Source organism: Oncorhynchus keta, chromosome 37 (genome assembly GCF_023373465.1).
Source record: "Oncorhynchus keta strain PuntledgeMale-10-30-2019 chromosome 37, Oket_V2, whole genome shotgun sequence".
Taxonomy (NCBI): Eukaryota; Metazoa; Chordata; class Actinopteri; order Salmoniformes; family Salmonidae; genus Oncorhynchus; species Oncorhynchus keta.
Genome location: NC_068457.1, coordinates 16022483 through 16047070, shown reverse-complemented (window position 1 = coordinate 16047070; position 24588 = coordinate 16022483). Strand labels below are relative to the sequence as shown.

Genomic DNA, 24588 nt, shown 5'->3' with positions numbered 1-24588 from the left:
TATTTTTGTTGGAGTTGACAAAAATATTGTTTTACGTTTTCAAAGATAGGCTGCCATGTTTCAAAAACGTGTAATCGTTTGCTACAGTAGCCGACACTTTGGTAGTCCACGTATAATTTCATTCACCTGGGAATGATTGGCTAACCGTAGTCACGTTGCTTGTAGGGCTCGTGTCAACCCCTTTCTCTCCACCATTGTCAGCGCGCGCAGCCGAAAAGACCTCCACGCATCAGTCGTGCTGCAAAACCTACTAATTCATTTACAACATAATCAGTTACAGGACCATATCACTCTGTTATGCGTTTGTGTGTATGGTGCGCAAATATAATTTAAGCTGCATTGACAATTAGCCTTTGATTTAACAGTTGTCATTGAGATTTGTTTATTTTAGCCAGTACGGGACGTAATTTTATACAGTTGCCAGTTTTTCGTGATGGGTTTGACAAGATGATTGGTAAGTCACTGCTTTTGATACCTCTGTATTAGTATTTCCCTCTAGCCTTTTCAATTCCTATATAGCACGGTATACCGCGATACCCTGCGCGCTGTGCTTTTTCACTATCTGAATCTTAAACAAGCTGAGTGAGTGCATGATTTGAGAGATGTTACGCTAACGATGCACATATTTTGCAAATATAAAGTGTTTTGGAATAGAATAGTACATTTTGTTGTAGGATACGTGGTTTGTCATAGAGGCCTCAGAGCCTTCAGGTTTTCTTGCTTTGTCACAGGCATAACTACAGTACGTTTTCATTCAAAAGGTTTCACCACTATGTTTTATTATGAAATCAATTTGACGTTGGTTATATATAAGTTGTAGTGTATATGCTAGTACCCCCAAAACATGTATAATTAATAACATCATAGTTTAACCTTTTCTGTTGAACTTATTCCAAGGTTATGCATAGTTAAAACAGATTGATTAAACTGTATTTACATGTCATATCATAAAAAATCTATTCTCTTGTAAACACACACACACACACACACACACACACACACACACACACACACACACACACACACACACACACACACACACACACACACACACACACACACACACACACACTTCAGTGCTGCAGAGAGGAGGCTACTGCCCCAGTCAGTCTGTTGAGAAAGGGAAACTGTGTGTGTAGAACTGCTGGGCCCCACTCCTGAGTCCCCTGGGAACCAATTATTCATCACAAGAGGAGAAGGGGGAGGAGGAGGTAGTGGTGGGGGGGCAGCAATGCCTGCTTTCCACTTCCCCAAGCCAAACTCTCACTATAAGCTTTGTCTCACTGCATGAGTAGTTTCTATGAGAACCCAATCCACACTATTAGTGAATTGTGTCTCACTATATTTCAGCCATTGTCAAATAAGAATACATTAGCTCATCAGTCCTCACCTGTGCGCATTTCCTTACAGGCCAACGACTTCTCATGCAAACAACCTAACTTGATCTCTCAGCATCTAAGGTAGGTTGGCTTTAACTTGTCCAAGCATTGTTGTTCCAGTTTGTATAGACTGATTTTAAACATAAACTGTTAGCAGCCCTGTTAGCTGTCTGGCATTTCCTAAAAGGTTCCTGATGGGAGAAGTCATCATGTAGTGAGTGGGGCAGCTAAGTGTCCGTGCAGGCTGAATGATGCTTGATTTATCTGGGTAGAACCTCTCTTTGTCCACCACCACATGGTTATTATCTCTACAGGAGATATCAGGGGAGAGAAAATAGAACTGGAGAAGTATGGGGTGTTATTACACAATACAATGCAAAGACACACACACACACACACACACACACACACACACACACACACACACACACACACACACACACACACACACACACACACACACACACACACACACACTGTAAAGGTCACCCTGATTCTCTGTCTGTCAACATCTGTCTATCAAATCCATCATCAAGCAATTCCCAATGCATAAATTATATTACTAGGTGTCATGCCATGTTTTCATCAGGCTTTGACTGTATATTATTAGGGTGAAGGATACATTGTTACAATTTCATAGAGAGAGAGAGAGAGAGAGAGAGAGAGAGAGAGAGAGAGAAAGCGGTTGCATCATTGTCTGTTAAAGATAGTATTCTAGTCACACTTCCAATGAATGCTTCATAATGCATAGTAATAATATGATCGTCTATACTGTATTTTACATGTAGAATTGTATTACTATTCTATATTTCAATGGATCATTCTGTATTGTCATTGATACAGCTCCATAACTATTGCATGCAACCACACAGTATATTAATTACATCTATACTCATCACCCCTCCTGGCTAGCATACATAACAGTTCTTCTTTGTGAGATGTGGTATACTTCCCAGTCCAACTCATGCTTCAGCATAGTGCTCTCCCCTCGCCTCCACCCCCCCTCCCCCTCGTGGCTGGTTGCCATGGCAGCTGATTGGAATGTTCACTCAGTCTCCAGCAGCATATTGCTGTTCACCCCCTAGGAGAGGACAAGCCGCTTACAAAAGGTAACATCTAGGAATGAACCAGGGTGCTGAGGTCAGCTGAAAGTGTGATTCATTCATTTCACATGTTCATTACTTGTAAGAGATCGTCATTATTTGGGATTATTTAGTATAATAATAATAAAATATATATATTATATATATTAACCACTGTAAAAGTATAGTATTCTTTGTATTTGCCTTGGTTTAGTGGACAAATGTTCATCTGGGTTTTATTTGCAGATTTAGTAAACTTATTCTCCAACCCCCCAATCATAGCCAACCATACTCACACCTCTTTAAGGCTTCTGTCTGGAGACTTTCCATGAAATAAACTCTCAGACAGAATGCGGACAGGAGATACACAGCACCTCTCACCTTCCACATTCATTGAGGTAATTACTTTGCATAATTACTTTGCATCCCCTTGCTCCACGTTTGATTGGAGAGAGGTAATATGAGAGAGAGAGAAAGAGCAAGGGAGAGAGATAATATGAGAGAGAGAGAGAGCAAGGGAGAGAGATAATATGAGAGAGAGAGAGCAAGGGAGAGAGATAATATGAGAGAGAGAGAGCAAGGGAGAGAGATGATATGAGAGAGAGAGAGCAAAGAAGAGAGATATGAGAGAGAGAGAGCAAAGAAGAGAGATATGAGAGAGAGAGAGCAAGGGAGAGAGATAATATGAGAGAGAGAGCAAGGGAGAGAGATAATATGAGAGAGAGAGAGAGCAAGGGAGAGAGATAATATGAGAGAGAGAGAGCAAGGGAGAGAGATAATATGAGAGAGAGAGAGCAAGGGAGAGAGAAAGAAGTTGATATGGATAGAGAAAGGGAGGGGAGAGAGAAACATATAGAGAGAGAAACACAGAAAGAGATTGGGGGATGTTGAGAGAGAGAGAGAAACAGACAGAGTGAGAAACATATAGAGAGAGAAACAGAAAGAGAGAGAGGGGGATGTTGAGAGAGAGAGAGAAACAGACAGAGTGAGAAACATATAGAGAGAGAAACACAGAAAGAGATAGGGGGATGTTGAGAGAGAGAGAGAAACAGACAGAGTGAGAAACATATAGAGAGAGAAACACAGAAAGAGAGAGAGGGGGATGTTGAGAGAGAGAGAGAAACAGACAGAGTGAGAAACATATAGAGAGAGAAACACAGAAAGAGAGAGAGGGGGATGTTGAGAGAGAGAGAGAAACAGACAGAGTGAGAGAGGGATGTTGAGAGAGAGAGAGAGACAGAGTGAGAGAGAGAGAGGGAAAGGGAGAGAGAAGTTGAAATGAGAAAGAGAGAGAGAAATAGACAGAAAGAGGAAGTGTGGGTGAGAGAGAGAGAGGAGAGAAAGAGAGAGAGCAGTGGCTGGGAGAGAAATCAGTAGCAGATTTTAAATGCAGCACAATTAGTTTCACCAGTCACTAGGAGAAGAGAGGGAGAGGAGAGCAACGGAAAGGGGCTCACTAACTCGCTCTAGGACACATACAGTAGTAATTGGACGTCTCCACTATCTCCTCTTGTCGTGCTTCCAACAGCTAGGCCATATTTTGTGCAGTGGTAAAGGCTACTGTTTATTCAGTCAGTGGTAAATGAATCTATGTTATACCTCTCATTAGAGTGCATTTGCTTAACATTTTCGACAGACTGAATGTGATTTCCAGTGGCGTGTTAGCTCATGAGACAAGTGTCCGTAGATTCACTTTGCAAATAGTTAATGATCTTACGTTGGTCTTTGTTCTCCAAGAGCTTTAGACTGTGAGTGCATACTGACAGAATGTCAGCCCTCCCCAATACTATATCAGCCTAACAAGCCATTCTATTCTGTTATGTCTAAGTAGAATTTAGAAGTAGAATGTCCCTTATAGGATTTGACTGGTGTGCTGGTTTAAGATGGAAGGGTATTCCTTCTCTCGATAGGCTGTGTGTCTGGGTGCTATATGTCTGGTATTGCTATAGCAACCTGTTTTCATTCATGTATGGGTAAACTGTAGCTGCCACACACACACACACACACACACACACACACACACACACACACACACACACACACACACACACACACACACACACACACACACACACACACACACACACACAGAGAGAGAGAGACACACACACAAACACACACAGAGGACAGTCAGAATAGTCGTAGAGGGACTGATGGTGTAACGCCTTTCTGTCACCTTCCATCTTAAAGCAGAAGTTTATCTTGTTATTTTCACCCATGGTACCATTATAAGACCATAGCCCTCTGAATAAGAGAGATACAGCTCTCTGAATAAGGGAGATACAGCTTTCTGAATAAGGGAGATACAGCTTTCTGAATAAGGGAGATACAGCCCTCTGAATAAGGGAGATACAGCTTTCTGAATAAGGGAGATACAGCTCTCTGAATAAGGGAGATACAGCTTTCTGAATAAGGGAGATACAGCTCTCTGAATAAGGGAGATACAGCTCTCTGAATAAGGGAGATACAGCCCTCTGAATAAGGGAGATACAGCCCTCTGAATAAGGGAGATACAGCTCTCTGAATAAGGGAGATACAGCTCTCTGAATAAGGGAGATACAGCTCTCTGAATAAGGGAGATACAGCTCTCTGAATAAGGGAGATACAGCTCTCTGAATAAGGGAGATACAGCTCTCTGAATAAGGGAGATACAGCTCTCTGAATAAGGGAGATACAGCTCTCTGAATAAGGGAGATACAGCCCTCTGAATAAGGGAGATACAGCTCTCTGAATAAGGGAGATACAGCTCTCTGAATAAGGGAGATACAGCTCTCTGAATAAGGGAGATACAGCTCTCTGAATAAGGGAGAATACAGCTCTCTGAATAAGGGAGATACAGCCCTCTGAATAAGGGAGATACAGCCCTCTGAATAAGGGAGATACAGCCCTCTGAATAAGGGAGATACAGCTCTCTGAATAAGGGAGATACAGCTCTCTGAATAAGGGAGATACAGCCCTCTGAATAAGGGAATAAGAGATACAGCTCTCTGAATAAGGGAGATACAGCAGCCCTCTGAATAAGGGAGAACAGCTCTCTGAATAGCTACAGCCCTCTGAATAAGGGAGATACAGCCCTCTGAATAAGGGAGATACAGCCCTCTGAATAAGGGAGATACAGCCCTCTGAATAAGGGAGATACAGCTCTCTGAATAAGGGAGATACAGCTCTCTGAATAAGGGAGATACAGCCCTCTGAATAAGGGAGATACAGCTCTCTGAATAAGGGAGATACAGCTCTCTGAATAAGGGAGATTACAGCTCTCTGTCTGGTATTGCTCATGACTCATGTCTATTTGAAATATAATGGCAGAACATATGAATGGCATCGTTCCGTGTTTTGTTCGATGGTGCCTAGTCTAATTTTAGATTTTCCTCTTAGTCTTTGTCTGTCCTCTCTCTCTCTCTCTCTCTGTCTCTAAATTCTGGCAATCCAGCAACATTTTCAACTCTGACTGAAAGAAAGAGCACATTTGTGTAGGTGGGTGTGGGTGGGTGGATAGGAAGAGGAAACATTGTTCCATAAAGTCAACTCCCTCACATCTCCTTCAGTCCCCTCTAGCCCTTCCCTGCCTTACCCAGCCCTGCTCCCCTGTACTCCCTGTACCGAGAGGTGAAAACAGGTCTGTGTGTCTGCCTGCCTCCGTGTGTGTGAGTGTGTGCATGGGGGCGTGCATGTCTGTGGCAGTAGACTTCTTCAGCGCCAGATGACCCTAGGGGCCGTTCCTTTAGGAATCCCATTCAACTGACCCTCTCTGTGTGGTCATTCTAGAATCTAGAGAGGGCTTCATTTCTCAACCTCCCTTCCTGGAGGCTGAATGGAGCCTGGCTATCTAGGTTAGCGCTAATTCAACCAGTCTCACTGCAGCGAGTGAGTCAGGGCTCCTCTCTGCTGTATGACACACACACCATTAACCCAATGAATCCAAACATGAATGTAGGAGGAGGAGGAGTAGAGAGGAGAGGAAAGGGTAGTAGAGAGAGAGGAAGAGGGGAGATGCAAACGGGTATTTTAGGGCAGTGAGTTAAGATGAGTTGACAGTTGGCCCGTATTCATAATCGAGACTGAGTGTCTGTGGACAGGGTCAGGACTGGCATCGGTGCTTCCCACTAAGCTTTGTCACTTATGCTATTTGTGGCAACCTGAGCCTGTAAAGTGACACAGTGTTGTTGTGTCTGTCTGTTATACAGGGGACAGTGCAGGGTTTGGGATTATAAAAGGGAGATTTCGTATTGCAGATCTGTCTCCTTGCCCTTTTTGCTATTTTGTCGAAATTGTCTGATTACACCCCCCTCTCTCTCTCTCTCGCCTATTCTTTCATTCTATCCTCTTTCTCTCGTGATCTCCAAGGACTTCCTCCTCTACCTCAGTCAGGCTTCGGCACTTCAGCCAGCACAAGCTAACGAGTCTTTGTGTGGAAAAGGAGGGTGAGAGAAAGCGAGATAGAGAGAGAGCTAGAGGGGAGAGAGAAACTGTCTGAGAAAGCTGACAGCAAGCAACACCAGAGAGAGAGAGGCAAAGAGGGGGTAGAGAGAGATAATGCATGCAGAGCAGAATTAGGCCGATACCCGCTAATTATCAAAATCCAGAAAAGAGACGTTAAATTCTACAACCTCCTAAAAGGAAGCGATTCCCAAACCTTCCATAACAAAGCCATCGCCTACAGAGAGATGAACCTGGAGAAGAGTCCCCTAAGCACGCTGGTCCTGGGGCTCTGTTCACAAACATAAACACACCACACATATTTACTTAACACATTGGAAAGAATTAACAAAAAAAATAGCAAACTAGAATGCTATTTGGCCCTAAACAGAGAGTAGACAGTGGCAGAATACCTGACCACTGTGACTGACCCAAACTTAAGGAAAGCTTTGATGATGTACAGACTCAGTGAGCGTAGCCTTGCTATTGAGAAAGGCCGCCGTAGGCAGACCTGGCTCTCAAGAGAAGACAGGCTATATGCACACTGCCACAAAATGAGGTGGGAACTGAGCTGCACTTCCTAACCTCCTGCCAAATGTATGACCATATTAGAGAGACATATTTCCCTCAGATTACACAGATCAACAAAGAATTTGAAAACAAACCCAATTTTGATGAATTCCCATATCTACTGGGTGAAATACCAAAGTGTGCCATCACAGCAGCAATATTTGGACCTGTTGCCACAAGAAAAGGGCAACCAGTGAAGAACAAACACCATTGTAAATACAACCCATATTTATGTTTATTTATTTTACCTTTTTGTACTTTAACCATTTGCACATCATTACAACAATGTACAGTATATAGACACAATTTGACATTTGAAATGTCTTCATTATTTTGGAACTGCTGTGCGTGTGATGTCTACTGTTCATTTTTATTGTTTATTTCACTTTTGTACATTATCTACTTCACTTGCTTTCACACTGTTAACACATGTTTCCCATGCCAATAAAGCCCCTTGAATTGAATTGAATTTCAATTGAATTGAATTGAGAGAAAGATTGTGAACCCTAGACAAACTCCTGGGTGCTAAACAATAAGTAAGAGGGTAGCAGCAAGGTCTGTTCTTCTGGGAGCCCTATCGATGTGGACGTTTATGTAGTGAATAATGTGGGGAAGCGCTAGAGGATTCCTGGAGTTTGCAAGGCGATACGACACAGGTCAGTCAGTGGTCACATAGATTATTGAAGTGTGGTGGTAATATTTCCTCACCTTTGGTACTTTTACATTTTATGGGGGGAGCTCGCGAATGGGATCCATTCAGCACAGGACACTATGTGTAGCATCTGGTGTGGAGGGAGCTTATGCAGCGTTGTGTTCCCAGTGTATATCCTGCTGCTTACTGTTCTTCAGAGAGAGAGAGAGAGACAGAGAGAGAGAGACAGAGACAGAGAGAGAGAGAGAGAGAGACAGAGAGAGAGAGACAGAGAGAGACAGAGAAAGAGAGAGACAGAGAGAGAGAGAGACAGAGAGAGACAGAGAGACAGAGAGACAGAGAGGTGGTTAAGCAAGCGAAGGGGAGTCTCCCTCCACCTATTCTCTCACTGCCATTGCAGGGTAGTCTGCTCCCATGTTCTGTTCTGTTGTGGTGCATGATGTCATCCGGTACCAGTTCAAGGAGGCATTTATTATGAGATTGGGATTTGTGTGGACAGTAAACCGCCGTTTTAAGTGGTATTGTTTTGCACATAGTATCCATAATGTCTAAAACAGGCGACGACTGCCCGAATTAAACATGTCTCTTAATAAGACACATGTATACGATGACACCGTTGTCATGGCAACCGCCGCCGGGTTTTCAAGGAATAGGTAGCAAGGTGCACGGAGTGCTGGATTCTGAAGATGGGAATGAGAATACGTGACTGAAATGAAGTGTAGGAAGTCGGTACATGATGCTTGGATATAGCCACGGAAACCCTTACCCAGTTCCCACCATCTCCCCATACTGTCACCGTGGGGGGTTGTGTTTGAATTTTAGTCTAGTTTATTCACTCGACCATTTAAAAACAAAAAACAAGAACACAGAAAACTTGAGAAGCCATACAGGCACATGAGTAACATCATGGAGGATAACACACAACAACGTCTGGGACTTCTTTCCATTGTGGTCCTCTTGAAACAAGAGACTGCTCTATCAAATCATAGACTTAGTTATAACATAATAACACACAGAAATACGAGCCTTAGGTCATTAATAAGGTCGAATCCGGAAACTATCATCTCCAAAACAAGACGTTTATTCTTTCAGTGAAATACAGAACCGTTCCGTATTTTATCTAACGGGTGGCATCCATTAGTCTAAATATTCCTGTTACATTGCACAACCTTCAATGTTATGTCATAATTACGTTTCCCAATCACAAACAATTAGTTATTCTTCTAATTGCTTGGCCTGGCTATAGCAATAAGTAAGCTGGCTTACGCTACCGAAACGACGAAGGCTAACAAGCCGGGATCGGATTCTGGACCATACCCCAAGATACTCACGTTGGTTGTCTTGTATGTCTCGGCGCATGCTCAGACTGCCCTCACTTGAATCTATTTGTGTGCGAGGGGATGGCTGGCACTGTTCCCCTACTAATCCGTGGCACAGGTTCTCTTGACAATCGAGTAGCATTCTTTAGGGAGCTTGGTGTTTCCGATAGTGACTTCCTTTCCCGGGTGCCCTTACCTCGGCTGATGGTTTGGGTCGTTGGTCGGGTAGAATGTCTCCCGGCTCCTGTGCGCACTGTCGCCGGTTACGGGAGGCTACTTGAAGAGAGAGGGCGACAAGGTTCTGTGGGTATCCCCACCGCCTGTAAATGGAGGTATTTGGATTTAACAATAATCTTTCTGTAACATTTATTGTGTAACTGGGAGTCTCGTGAGCGCAAACATCCGAAGATCATCAAATGTAAGCGATTCATTTGATTGCTTTTCTTACTTTCGTGACCAATCTACTTTGCTATCTGTTTGTAATGTTTTGTCTACTGAGAGAGATGTCCTAACATAAACGCTTGGATAGCTTTCGCAGACATCGGGCTAAACAGTCTTCCATTCATCCACCTCCCGGATGTGGATGAGCTTGTTCACACTCCGCAGGTCCAATTTGGTAAAAAAGAATAATAATAAAATGGGCCCCACGGAGCTTTTCGACAGCTGCCGGAAAACAATGGGAGAGTGTAATAGTACTTTGTGCTGATTTCATTGAGTCCTTTGTAATCAATACATGGACGTAACCCTCCATCTTTCTTGGGCACAAAGATGAAGCCAGCTGACGCAGGAGAAGAGGACGTCCTTGTTGTAGCTCCTCTTGGATGTAATCCTCTGTGGCCTGGGTCTCAGCCACCTACAGAGAGTAGATGCTCCTGCGAGGAGGCACAGACCCTGCCAGCAGGTTGATGGCACAGTCCCAGGGGCGATGAGGAGGAAGACAGGTGGCACAGGTCTTGGAGAATACCTCCTCCTGGTAGGTCCTGGTATACCTGGGTTGTTGGGTTGTTGGGCTGAAAGGCAACCACAGGACTCTCAACCGACGTAGAACCAGCATTCGGGTGACCAGTCTGATTCTCATTCTCGACCATGAGATGGTGGGGTTATGACATTGAAGCCAAGGCAGATCTTGTGAACTGGTAATGTAGAAGGGAAGTTCTCCTGATGAATGGACTCCACGTGAGGGTGAGTGGTTGGGTGATGTGTGTAATGGTTCCGGATCCTAGTGGCCAACTATTGAGGGCTTGAACCGGGAAAGGAGAGGTGGTATGAGATGTTAAGAGAGGAGGCAAGGGTCTGGTCAATAAAGTTCCCTGTGGCACCGGAATCCACTAACGCTGTAGACACAGTACATGAGTGACAGTCAACTAGTATGATGGACACCAAAAAGAGTTTAGCAGAAAGTGATGAAGGTGGAATACTCACTCCTGCCCCAGGAGGTGGAAGATCACGTGACTCTGCTCTTGTGGATCCCAGATTAGGAAGTCCTTGAACACCATCTGGCTCAGTCTGCGTCATGGGGAGGCATGTGACCCCTACCTCCATGTGTTCAGGCTCTGATCCAGAGTGTTCACTGAGAGAAGCGATGAGTGCCAACGCTGCCGAAGTAGGATATCCAGAGGGACGGCCATCACAATGAGTGCGTCCAAGCAGAGGTTGTCATCGACAGGCCAGTTCCATCTGGACCTACTCGTGCAGACCTCTTCTGAATAGCGTACGAAACACCCACTCGATCCATCCGCTGGATGTTGCTACTGTCCGGGAGGTGAGCGAAAACTAGGCAGCCGTCTGGTCCCCCTGCTGTAATTGGAGTAGGCGCTCACCTCCCTCTGCCCTCCAGGGATGATCAAAGATGCATTTGAACAGAGCCATGAACCCCTTATGAATATAGCTCCTTTACTCTCCTCTTCCAGACGGCCGTGGCCCATTCCAACACTCGCCCAGTCAGCAGAGAAATAACCTCTCGGTGGTGGGGGCTCCCATTTGGTGCATAAAGTAGAGGGAGCACTGAAATAGGAAGCCACGGCATTTAGATGGGGTGCCGTCATATTTATCCGGGAGGGACAAACAGGCTTCCCTGACCTGAGCGGGTTGCTAAATGTGCTGGTTGTGCCGGCTCGCTGGGTCAATTGGTTGTAGAGTATCCTACGCTAGTTGACGGCAACGCTTCCGGGTATGTAAGCAGCTGGAGTGTTCACTCCGTTAGTTGAGGACTATAAGCATCGGTGTAGACTAGAAGCATTAATGTAGAGCTGAGGTGATTATTATAGTAGTACCCGAGATGGCATAGCAGTTCAGACGTCTTTTGTCCTCGTCTTGTCGTGTCCTGTATATATATATATATTTACAACTTTTTTTTCACATACATTTTATTTTTATTTTCCATCAACTCATCTTCAAAACACTCTCCTGCAACCCGCCTCACCAATTTATATTTATAAATAAGTATTATTTGCCTCAAATCTGCAATCCTCCAAGAAGCTAGCCAGAAACTAGCCAGAAACTACCCAGAAGCTAGCCAGGAGCTAGCTAGAAGCTAATCAGAAGCTAGTTCAGAAGCTAGTTAGCTTCTTTACTGGCAAATCGTTAGTATTCAGCTAACCACGGTTTGTGGTCATCAGCTATCCTTTAGCTCGAAAATCTATCGCCAGTTTTTGTACGGCGCAGCTCAGAACGGAACATACCGGACCAATTTTTCTCTCCATGTCCTTGGATTTCAACTGCTCTCTGGACATTCATTCCCGGATCTCACAGCTAGCTAGCTGCTATCCATGTGTCTATCTGCTCTCGTCGATTCCGGAGCAAACATCAATTACTCCGGAGCTAGCCAGCTCCGTCAATCACTCCTGAACTCCGTCAATCACTCCTGGGCTGCAGTCACCTATCCGGACCCGTTTTACCGCCTACGCGGAGCCCCACCGGGCCTTCACAACTGGACTGCCGACGTTATCTACCCGAAGGAGATCCGGCTGGCTCCTCCGTCGCGACGTTACCTGAACACCCATCTGCGGCCTGCTAACCGTTAGCTGTCTTACCGGCTGCACTCAGAATAGACAATCGGACAATTTATTTATTTTTATTATTATTATGTTTTCTTCTTGGGCCTCTATAACTATATCTATTGTTTTTATTTTATTTTTGTTGTTGTGTGATTTGGACTAATCCCCTCTACCACACGGAACCCCACTAATCTACTGACGGAACGCAAGAGGTGGCTAACAACAGACCTACATCCTATGCTAGCTTGCTACCGATGTCCTGGCTAGCTGTCTAAATCGCCGTGACCCCCAAACCAACCACTCCACTCACTGGACTCTTTTGATCACTCGACTAAGGATGCCCCTCCTTAATGTCAATATGTCTTGTCCATTGCTGTTCTGGTTAGTGTTTATTGGCTTATTTCACTGTAGCGCCTCTAGTCCTGCTCACTATAACTTATCCAATTTATTAGTTCCACCACCCACACATTCAATGACATCTCCTGGTTTCAATGATGTTTCTAGAGACAATATCTCTCTCTTCATCACTCAATACCTAGGTTTACCTCCACTGTATTCACATCCTACCATACCTTTGTCTGTACATTATACCTTGATGCTATTTTATCGCCCCCAGAAACCTCCTTTTACTCTCTGATCCAGACGTTCTAGACGACCAATTCTTATTGCTTTTAGCCGTACCCTTATTCTTCTCCTCCTATGTTCCTCTGGCGATATAGAGGTGAATGCAGGCCCTGCAGTGCCTAGCTCCACTCCTATTCCCCAGGCGCTCTCTTTTGATGACTTCTTGCTTCTGTAACCGTAATAGCATTGGTTTCATGCATGTTAACACATTTACATTTACATTTAAGTCATTTAGCAGACGCTCTTATCCAGAGCTCTGGACACCATATTCAGGATTCAGACACAGCTAGAACATCCGGGTTGGCAGAGTGTGCTAAAGCAGTGAATAGAACAAACTTAGGGAGGAGGTTTCTCCGCTCTCTCCACTGGCTTCCAGTTGAAGCTCGCATCCGCTACAAGACCATGGTGCTTGCCTACGGAGCTGTGAGGGGAACGGCACCTCAGTACCTCCAGGCCTGATCAGGCCCTACACCCAAACAAGGGCACTGCGTTCATCCACCTCTGGCCTGCTCGCCTCCCTACCACTGAGGAAGTACAGTTCCCGCTCAGCCCAGTCAAAACTGTTCGCTGCTCTGGCCCCCCAATGGTGGAACAAACTCCCTCACGACGCCAGGACAGCGGAGTCAATCACCACCTTCCGGAGACACCTGAAACCCCACCTCTTTAAGGAATACCTAGGATAGGATAAGTAATCCTTCTCACCCCCCCCCCTTTTAAGATTTAGATGCACTATTGTAAAGTGACTGTTCCACTGGATGTCATAAGGTGAATGCACCAATTTGTAAGTCGCTCTGGATAAGAGTGTCTGCTAAATGACTTAAATGTAAATGTATGTAAATGTAAATATCAAACATCTCCAATCCAAAGTTAAATCTAGAATTGGCTTCCTATTTCGCAACAAAGCATCCTTCACTCATGCTGCCAAACATACCCTTGTAAAACTGACCATCCTACCAATCCTCGACTTTGGCGATGTCATTTACAAAATAGCCTCCAATACCCTACTCAACAAATTGGATGCAGTCTATCACAGTGCAATCTGTTTTGTCACCAAAGCCCCATATACTACCCACCATTGCGACCTGTACGCTCTCGTTGGCTGGCCCTCGCTTCATACTCGTCGCCAAACCCACTGGCTCCATGTCATCTACAAGACCCTGCTAGGTAAAGTCCCCCCTTATCTCAGCTCGCTGGTCACCATAGCATCTCCCACCTGTAGCACACGCTCCAGCAGGTATATCTCTCTAGTCACCCCCAAAACCAATTCTTTCTTTGGCAGCCTCTCCTTCCAGTTCTCTGCTGCCAATGACTGGAACGAACTACAAAAATCTCTGAAACTGGAAACACTTATCTCCCTCACTAGCTTTAAGCACCAACTGTCAGAGCATCTTACAGATTACAGCCCAAACAACTACCTCTTTCCCAACTGTATTTAATTTATTTATTTATTTTGCTCCTTTGCACCCCATTATTTTTATTTCTACTTTGCACATTCTTCCATTGCAAAACTACCATTCCAGTGTGTTACTTGCTATATTGTATTTACTTTGCCACCATGGCCTTTTTTGCCTTTACCTCCCTTCTCACCTAATTTGCTCACATTGTATATAGACTTGTTTATACTGTATTATTGACTGTATGTTTGTTTTACTCCATGTGTAACTCTGTGTCGTTGTATCTGTCGAACTGCTTTGCTTTATCTTGGCCAGGTCGCAATTGTAAATGAGAACTTGTTCTCAACTTGCCTACCTGGTTAAATAAAGGTGGAAAATATGAATAAATAAATAAATGTTCAAGACGTTACACACTGTGAAGAACCTCTTCCATAGCCGTTGTACTAGCTGGTCATGGTGTTGACGTAGAAGGTATCCCTGCTCGCCGACCGTCTGGGAGATACTCTGTTTTCCTGCTGCTTCCATTGTTGTAGTCAGTATTCTGTAACAGAAACGCTGAGAGTCGAGAAGCAGGTGAAACTTTTAATAAAACAACAACCATGAACCGAGACAACAGTAGAGTCTATGCATAAACACAGGAATAATACCGACTGGGGAAAGAACCTAAGGGAGTGCCAGATATAGGGGAGGTAATAAGTGAGGTAATGGAGTCCAGGTGTGCATAATGATGATGTGCAGGTGCGCGTAATGATTGATGCCAGGTGTGTGTAATGATGGATCCCAGGACCGGTGGTTAGTATACCCGCTACGTCAAACGCCGAAGGGGAGGAGTGGGAGTAGACGTGACACAGCCATTAAATCCAGTAGATAGTGGTTAGAGGTCGACGGATTATGCTTTTTCAACGCCGATACCGATTATTGGAGGACCATAAAAAGCAGATACCGATTAATCTGACTATTTTTTATTTTATTTATTTGTAATAATAACAATTACAACAATACTGAATGAACACTTATTTTAACTTAATATAATACATCAATAAAATCAATTTAGCCTCAAATAAATAATGAAACATGTTCAATTTGTTTTAAATAATGCAAAACAAAGTGTTGGAGAAGAAAGTAATAGTGCAATATGTGCTATGTAAGAAAGCTAACGTTTAAGTTCCTTGCTCAGAACATGAGAACATATGAAAGCTGGTGGTTCCTTTTAACATGAGTCTTCAATATTCCCAGGTACAAAGTTTTAGGTTGTAGTTATTATAGGAATTATAGGACTATTTCCCTCTATACCATTTGTATTTCATTAACCTTTGACTATTGGATGTTCTTATAGGCACTTTAGTATTGCCAGTGTAACAGTATAGCTGCCGTCCCTCTCCTCGCTCCTCCCTGGGCTCGAACCAGGAACACATCGACAACAGCCACCCTCGAAGCAGCATTACCCATGCAGAACAAGGGGAACAACCACTCCAAGTCTCAGAGCGAGTGACGTTTGAAACGCTATTAGCGCGCACCCTGCTAACTAGCTAGCCATTTCACATCGGTTACACCAGCCTAATCTTGTGAGTTGATAGGCTTGAGGTCATACACAGCGCAATGCTTGACGCACAACGAAGAGTTGCTGGCAAAATGCACGAAAGTGCAGCCTGCTGCTGCCTACCACCGCTCAGTCAGACTGCTCTATCAAATCATAGACTTAGTTATAACATAATAACACACAGAAATACGAGCCTTAGGTCATTAATATGGTCAAATCCGGAAACTATCATCTCAAAAACAAAACGTTTATTCTTTCAGTGAAATACGGAACCGTTCCGTATTTTATCTAACGGGTGGCATCCATAAGTCTAAATATTCCTGTTACATTGCACAACCTTCAATGTTATGTCATAATTACGTAAAGTTCTGGCAAATTAGGCCGCCCAAACTGTTGCATATACACTGACTCTGCGTGCAATGAACGCAAGAGAAGTGACACAACTTCACCTGGTTAATATTGAATGATAACCTGGATTTATTTTAGCTAAATATGCAGGTTTAAAAATATATACTTCTGTGTATTGATTTTAAGAAAGGCATTGATGTTCATGGTTAGGTACACATTGCAGCAACGATACGCACCGCATCAATTATATGCAACGCAGGACACGCTAGATAAACTAGTAATATCATCAACCATGTGTAGTTAACTAGTGATGATGATTGATTGATTGATTGTTTTTTATAAGATAAGTTTAATGCTAGCTAGCAACTTACCTTACCTCATCGTCCTATACCTGTTGGGAGAGATCAATGCCCACCATTGCATGAACTGAGCAACCATGTACAGTAGCATGGGTTTGCTCAGCGAACCATGTACACTCTTGTGCAATAACGGTAATAACATTTCTTACCACATTCTTTCTCTCTCTCTCAGGGGCAGACGTTGGGTGGTAGACCTACGGCAGGATGAGTGGGATCCTGAAGAGGAAGTTTGAGGAGGTGGAGGTGGACAGCCCCTCCCCCTGCCTCTCTCTCCGGGGGTCCGATGACGAGGTCTCTGCCGGCAGCGACAGCGGGAACAGCAGCGACAGCGTCAACCCAGGCACCTCCACCCCCGTCGCCCGTGAGTTGCTTACCCAGCTTGCATGTACTTGACTGCTTAACTATCAAAACCAGCATTTCCAACTTTGGACAACACTGTCAACTATTTGACCCCAAGTGAATTAAATAGCGCCTTACATTTTGCTAGTGAGTAGCCTTCCATCTTTTCAGTGGAAAAACTCCCAGTTACGAGAACCTCTTCCTCACCTACTTCTTTTCAAATCAGCTGGGATTCCTTCAAGCACCACCAGCATAGAGAGCCTCAGCGGTATTAGAATGATAGGGAGAAACAGGAAGTAACTCTTGGGAGTAGTGTGATTTCATCTCTCTCTAGGAGTCATAGCTGGTGATCTCCCCTAGCTCCTGCTCCCTGTGGGTTTTTAGATGACAGGGAGGATGTTAGGGATGCTCGAACTCACTCAAAGGGTCCATAGGGATATCAATAGCAGCAATACTCTCGATTGGCGCAGCGGTCTAAGGCAAGAGTGCAAGAGGTGTCACTGTAGTCCCCAGTTCAAACCCAAGCTGTATTACATCTGGCTGTGATTGGCCCAGCGTCGTCCAGGTTTGGCTGGGGGTAGGTTGTCATTGTAAATAGTAATTTGTTCTTAACTGACTTGGCTAGTTAAATAAATTTTAAGTAAAACATTTCTATAGTGATACTTTGTCTCTAAATGCCCCCTCTCCCTCCTTCTCTCTCCTTCTCCCTCCTTCTCTCTCCTTCTCCCTTCTTCTCTCTCCTTCCCCCCTTCTCTCTCCTTCTCCCTTTTTCTCTCTCCTTCTCCCTCCTTCTCTCTCCTTCTCCCTTCTTCTCCCTTCTTCTCTCCCTCCTTCTCTCTCCTTCTCCCTTCTCTCTTCTTCTCCCTTCTTCTCCCTCCTTCTCCCTTCTTTTCTCCCTCCCTCTAACAGCCGCTTCTATCTTGAGGCGTGAGAAGCGTCTGCTGGTACGCAATGTGCACTTTGAGAGTGTGACGGTGTACTACTTCAGCCGGCGCCAGGGCTTCACTAGTGTGCCCACGCAGGGCGGCAGCACCCTGGGCATGTCCACGCGCCACAGCTGGGTGCAGCGCTACACTCTGGGGGAGTTCGCTGTGGAGCAGGAGAGAAGCCACCGAGACATGCTGCGAGACCACCTCAAAGAGGAGAAACTCAACTCCATAAAACTCAAGGTAGTCAAGTCCATCTAACTAAAGGTAGTCAACTTTAGTCAACTCCATCAAACTCAAGGTAGTCAACTCCATCTAACATAGGGGTTCCTAAACTTTTTTAGCCCAGAACCCCATTTTGATATCTGAAAATTCTTGTGACCATCACATACTTTTAATATGGGGCTATAACAGTTAATTTCAAATTAGTCTGACATAAGGTATCCTGCATCCCGGAGTCGCCTCTTCATTGTTGACATTGAGACTGGTGTTTTGCGGGTACTATTTAATGATGCTGCCAGTTGAGGACTTGTGAGACACTTATGTACTTGCCCTCATGCTCAGTTGTGCACCGGGGCCTCCCACTCCTCTTTCTATTTTGGTTATAGCAAGTTTGCGCTGTTCTGTTAAGAGAGCAGTACACTGCATTGTACGAGATCTTCAGTTTCTTGGCAATTTCTCCCATGGAATAGCCTTAATTTCTCAGAACAATAATAGACTGAGTTTCAGAAGAAAGGTCTTTGTTTCTGGCCATTTTGAGCCTGTAATCGAACCCACAAATGCTGACGCTTCAGATACTCAACTAGTCTAAAGAAGGCCAGTTTTATTGCTTCTTTAATCAGGACAACAGTTTTCAGCTGTGCTAACATAATTGCAAAAGTGTTTTCTAATGATCAATTAGCCTTTTAAAATGATAACCTTGGATTAGCTAACACAACGTGCCTTTGGAACACAGGAGTGATGGTTTCTGATAATGGGCCTCTATACACCTATGTAGATATTCCAAAAACAATCTGCTATTTCCAGCTACAATAGTTATTTACAACATTAACAATGTCTACACTATTCTGTTATTTTAATGGACAAAAAATGTGATTTTCTTTCAAAAACCAGGACATTTCTAAGTGAACCCAAACATTTGAACACGAGTGTACATTGTTTTTCTTCAGGATTTTGGAAAATCTCCCGCGACCCCATTTTCCATATCAGGTGACCCCACATGGGGTCACGACCCCAAGTTTGGGAACCACTAGTCCAACTAAAGGTAGTGAACTCTGTCTAACTATAGGTAGTCAACTCCATCAACCTAAATGTAGTCAACTTTAGTTCTCCATCAAACTAAAGCTAGTCAACTTTAGTCAATTCCATATAACTAAAGGTAGTGAATCTAACTCAAAGTAATCAACTCTGCCTAGTCAGCCCCCTTCAAACTTAAGGTAGTAAACTCCGTCTAACTAAAGTTTTGGACTGTGCCTTTAACGCCTTTGTATTAGAGTATCCAGCAGTGCAGTTGCAAAGGCAGTTTATTAATAATAGATTGCGTAAAGCATTCACAGTGGCACTTCTCCAAGTGCATTACATTGTACACCGATGTGGTGCATGCCAACTATTTTTGTGCTAGAAATCAGCTAACATAGAAGAGAGATGAGGAAGGAATGTTTTCCCATCTGTAAGCCGGGGATAACCAGGAAAGCAGGGTGGCATTAGGACTAGGTTATGAATTCAAGGTTAATGACAAATTACATGAATAAGCTGAGTGCCACAGTCCTTTCTCGTCAAAATGACCTTTACATTGTTTATAATGTATTTATTCAGTGTATTCACTAGCACTTTAAGCTGCGTTATCGCAGTGATTCTAATCCAACACAAGGGGATGCGCTAACACAAGCGGTCAGTATTAGGAAGGTGTTCGGTATACTCAATGTGCATCGCTAGAGAGCATCACCATCTACTCGTGTGTTTTTCCTCCAGCTGACCAATAATGGCACTGTTGAGTCGGACGAGGCCGAGTCGCTGACCCTGGACGATATCTCAGAGGACGACATCGACCTGGACAACACGGAGGTGGACGAGTACTTCTTCCTGCAGCCGATGACCACCAGGCGGCGCCGCGCTCTCCTCCGGGAGTCCGGGGTGCGACGCATCGACGTGGAGGAGAAGCACGAGCTGCGGGCCATCCGGGTGTCCCGGGAGGAGTGCGGCTGTGACTGCAGGGGGCTGTGCAACCCCGCGACCTGCGCTTGCAGCCTGGCCGGCATCAAGTGCCAGGTAAATGGAGCTGTGGTGAGGGTCTCCTGAATTACCTCTGTCAGTATGTTTGCCTGTTAAATGATAGCTGGCCCGCTATTGGCTGGCTGGATGTTTGCCTGGCTGTTTGCCTGGCTTTTTCCTTGTCTGTCTGTCTGTCTGTTTGACCGTCTGCTATGTTTATGCCTCTGTCTATGTGTTAGTTATTCATTGGAAATGGGAACCGTCCAGTTTTGGAGGCTAACTGAGGCGTTGGTTGTCTGTCTGTACAGGTAGATCGAATGTCATTCCCATGCGGTTGCAGCAAGGAGGGCTGCAGTAACAGCACAGGCCGCATCGAGTTCAACCCCATCCGTGTTCGTACCCACTTCCTGCACACCATCATGAAGCTGGAGCTGGAAAAGAGCCGCGAGCAACAACAACAACCACAGGTCACCAATGGCAATGGTTACCATGGAGAACTACCAGTCAACGTCCCTGTCCAGCGTGCTCTGCAGTACCCCCTGATGTCTGACAACATCCCAGTCCTGCAGGCTCCCATCATGCACCTGCCAAGCGCCAGCGACGCAGAGCAGCATCTAGAAGAGGAAGTAGACGAAGATGAGGAAGACGATGAGGAGGAGTACGAGGATGAGGACGATGGTAGTAGTTTATGTAGCGGCCTCTCTGACTGCAGCACCGACAGCCTGCACACTAGTGACTCTGAGGAGGAAGAAGAGGAGGAGGAGGAAGATGACTGTGAGTCTATGGAGGAGGGAGTGAGTGGACCCCCAGTCTATCACACAGAGGTGGTTCCTCTCTCCTCTGTGTTGGGTTACACTGATGTCACACACACCAACACCAACCATGCTAACCCCAACTCATACTACCACAACCCTTTATCAGGGTACTACCATATGGACAACTCAGCCAACTTGAACCCCACACCCAAAGCCCCTAGTGAAGCTTCCTCACTCCCCCTCTCACTCCCCAATAGGCAGGGGGCCACGGATGGCCCCACAGTCGTGTCACAGGAGCAGCCTAAAACCACCTCCGAGCCGCACACAGACCACCTCAGCCAGATAGAGCGACTGTATATGCATTTTCCCCACACTGACAAAGCACCAGCAGCCAACGCCTGTTCCTCAGCCCCGCAGCAGAGCAACACTCCCCACAGTGGGGAGACTAGTACACTACACCATGAGCAGCCCTATCAGACACAGGTTAGCGTTTTTCATAATGAATCTTGTTCTAGAGGCAACTCTGCGGAGTGGTCACTAGCTGGCACAGCCACAAAGTCATAAAATCAGATTTAAACCTAACCTTAACCCTAAAAGTAACCACACTGCTGACCCTAATGCCTAACCCTAACCTTAAGATCAAAGCACATTTTTGTTTTCATATATTTTTACAATATAGCCAACTTTTGACTCAGCAGCTGGCCTATCTAAAGGGAAATCGCTCAGTTCTGCCTCCAGGACAAGACTTATGACAATAATTGTAAATCTGCCTTTCAGACAGACATGGGCAGTAATGATATTACACTGTCACTGAAGAATAGCACACGGTCTGAGGTATCTGTGGGGACTGAGGAGCAGCAAAGCCAGCGTTCTGTCAACAGGCTGGCTGAGGCGTCCTCTCTCCTGCCTGAGAATAAAAGGGATCCACCAATCCTAGAGACTAACACTCGTCACTAGCATAGTGTCAGGTAGACTTGTGGAGAGTTCAATGCAACTGGTTAGTGTGATAAGTAAAGTTAGCATTCCTTTGCAGCAAGTATGTACATTTGGATTAATGTGCTGACCAACTTAATTAAAGGGATACTACAGGATGTTGGCAATGAAGCCCTTTATCGACTTCCCCAGATCCAGTTGAACTTGTGGATACCATTTTTATGTCTCTGCATGTAGTTTGAAAGGAGTCGCTAACTAGCGTTAGCGCAATGACTGGAAGTCTATGGTACCAGATGCTAGCTGTGACCATAGACTTCCAGTCATTGCACTAACACGAGTTAGCAATTGGCTTGCCAAACTACCTCTAACTTCCTTTGTACTGGATGAAGGATGCAGGGACATAAAAATGGTATCCATGAGTTCATCCGACTGGGGAGGTAGATAATGGGCTTCATTGCCAAAATCCTAAAGTATCCATTATTATTATTATTATTATTTACCAGTGAAACTACATGATGTCAATATCAATTCATTTTCTGCACAGGAATAATGGTGTTGTTGACCTATCCTAGAAACCGGGTCGCCAGTAATGATTGAATAGAACCTGAAGGACGGTGTTTGTTGTTTTTAACTCCTGATGAATGTACCTTTTTAAAGTGAATGATTAGGTTGCAAAGGCAAGTTGTGGGGTTTTGCCTCAGAAGGATCTTTGCACATTATTGCGCACACAGTTTCCATGTCCTGGATCTGAGTGTCTAACAGCTATTGGACGATGACTGTGAAATAGTTAGAATTAAACAAAATGATTCCTTATTTCAACAATATAACCATGTCGAATGGGAAAATGAAAAGATCATCTTATTTGAGTTAAATGAATGAGCTAAGATAGACGCTAGGGCTTGGACAATATCAGTAACGCGATACTTGTTGGTGGCGTGGCAATGGAACAAAACACGAAGCGGATTTCACTTATTTGGGGAAAACAGCCCTAATGTTGGAAATAAACATTATGTTGTCACCCAGACTCACATGTATTTATTTCCCATGCTATCGCACGCGTTATTTACATATAGCAGGTTTTTAAAAGACCAAAGAGTTTTGTCTGCTTCGTGTACAACAAAAAAAAAATTGCCATGGAAAAAATATTGCAATACTGGTATAGTCACAGCCTTAGTAGATTGAACTTTTATATGGGGTCAACTGGAAAATGTATATAGCTGCAGTTTATTTATGGCTATACAACGTTTATGTAATGTTATGAATGTTTTGATAATGCGAGCATGCTGTGGTTAGTATTGATGACAAATCAACACGATTTTGAGGTACTACAATTATTAAGCGTTAGTCTCGTGTTTATTTGTGTTGTCTCATAGATGTTGAATACTTTGCATGTATTTTGTTAAAAGGAAACACCCTGTTTAAAAATGAACGTTTTTATATATATATATATATATATATATATATATATATATATATATATATATATATATACAGTGAGAATGTCAAAATGAAACAAATTAAGTAACATTTATACTTTACATTAGATTGGACAATACTCCAAGATACTGTAGTTAGAGCCACAGACTTATAATCACCTCTAGTCGTATCATTACATTTAGGTCCAATTTCAAAAGGACCATGAAACATGGATGATGTACGTCGTTTGAAATCGTTTTAAACGTCTTGCTGAATTTCATGAGACAAGCTATATTTTCAGTGCTGCTATTATGATTTGTTATCAAGCTTTATTGTCACATGCACAGGACACAGCAGGTGTAAAACAGTGCAGGGAGAACCTTAATTGGGGGCTCTTTACCAAAAAATGCGCAATAGCGGTAGTATTACAGATAAGAAATAAAACACATGAAATGTGACAGAAGAAGAAAATAAAAGAAACAGGAGAATGGAGTTATATAACGTTCTTATATACAGGTCAGTACAGTGCCAGTACTGTTATTTCAGTGTGCAGGGGGTACTGGAGGGATTGAGGAAGGAATGGACCTACTCCATCACAACATGTTCTTTGTCTCCTCTCTCTTTTCTCTATGTATCCAGTCTCTTCATCTAGCCCCTTTATGGTTCTCCTCGCTCTCTCTCTCTCGCTCTCTCTGTCTTTCTTTCTCTCGCTCTCATGACCTCTCTCTCCTCTCTCCCATCCTGTGACATCATATCACGTCAGCCAATGAGGTGGTGTGTAGCGTAAGGGTGCCAAAGCGTTCATGTTCAGGTGATCTATAGTGAAGTAAGCTACGTCTGTACCCGTCTCTGCTATTCTGCTGTAGATATGATTTTGTAGTCTATATTGTGGTAAATGTGAAACTGGGTATTTTATTGTGATTAATTCTCGCAGCAGTCTGTTGTGTCATGAAGGCCTTGAAGTTCACAGAGCTCATGTTTTTTTTGTTTTTTTTACTTTGTCCCAAATGGCACCTTATTCCCTATACAGTGCACTTCTTTTGAACAAGGAAGTAGTACCCTTATAGGGTATTTGGGACAGAGATGTCCTGTTCTGTTTCGTTTTGTTCCAGAATGTCTCTTTGTTTATCAAGACTGCCTAAAACTGGGGGCCTAAAATAGATTTTCTCTGTTTGTCTTCTTTTTTACACCAACATTTGTTCCTTTTTCCACAAACATCAGACTTTGAGAATAAATAACCAATGGAATAATTGTGTCCCTTGTCAATAATTTTGGTTACGGATTATTATGACCTTGACATTTTGTCAAGATGAATCATACATATCA

The 24588-nt window shown here is 44.0% G+C and overlaps 1 protein-coding gene across 2 annotated transcripts; it reads left to right on the top strand.

The window, feature by feature from the left end:
* The first annotated feature begins 208 nt into the window (after window positions 1-208).
* On the top strand, window positions 209-22870 carry LOC118374188 (cysteine/serine-rich nuclear protein 3-like). 2 transcript variants are annotated; one of them, XM_052499265.1, is made up of 6 exons: window positions 209-454; window positions 1411-1460; window positions 16855-17043; window positions 17931-18190; window positions 19919-20215; window positions 20467-22870. In XM_052499265.1, exons 3-6 carry the CDS (start codon window positions 16887-16889, stop codon window positions 21475-21477), a joined length of 1725 nt encoding a protein of 574 aa, XP_052355225.1. In that variant the 5' UTR covers window positions 209-454; window positions 1411-1460; window positions 16855-16886; the 3' UTR covers window positions 21478-22870. The 2 variants fall into 2 exon arrangements, with proteins under 2 accessions (XP_052355225.1, XP_052355224.1); XM_052499264.1 differs by having other exon boundaries at window positions 19919-20230.
* The last annotated feature ends 1718 nt before the right edge of the window (window positions 22871-24588 follow it).

What these genes read in the sequence shown, in the direction of transcription:
- LOC118374188 (XM_052499264.1), top strand. Translation starts at nt 16,887, where the DNA reads ATGAGTGGGATCCTGAAGAGGAAGTTTGAGGAGGTGGAGGTGGACAGC. An exon ending in CACCTCCACCCCCGTCGCCC is followed by an intron (nt 17,044 to 17,930) that starts GTGAGTTGCTTA and finishes TCCCTCTAACAG; the next exon opens with CCGCTTCTATCTTGAGGCGT. An exon ending in GCCAGGTAAATGGAGCTGTG is followed by an intron (nt 20,231 to 20,466) that starts GTGAGGGTCTCC and finishes CTGTCTGTACAG; the next exon opens with GTAGATCGAATGTCATTCCC.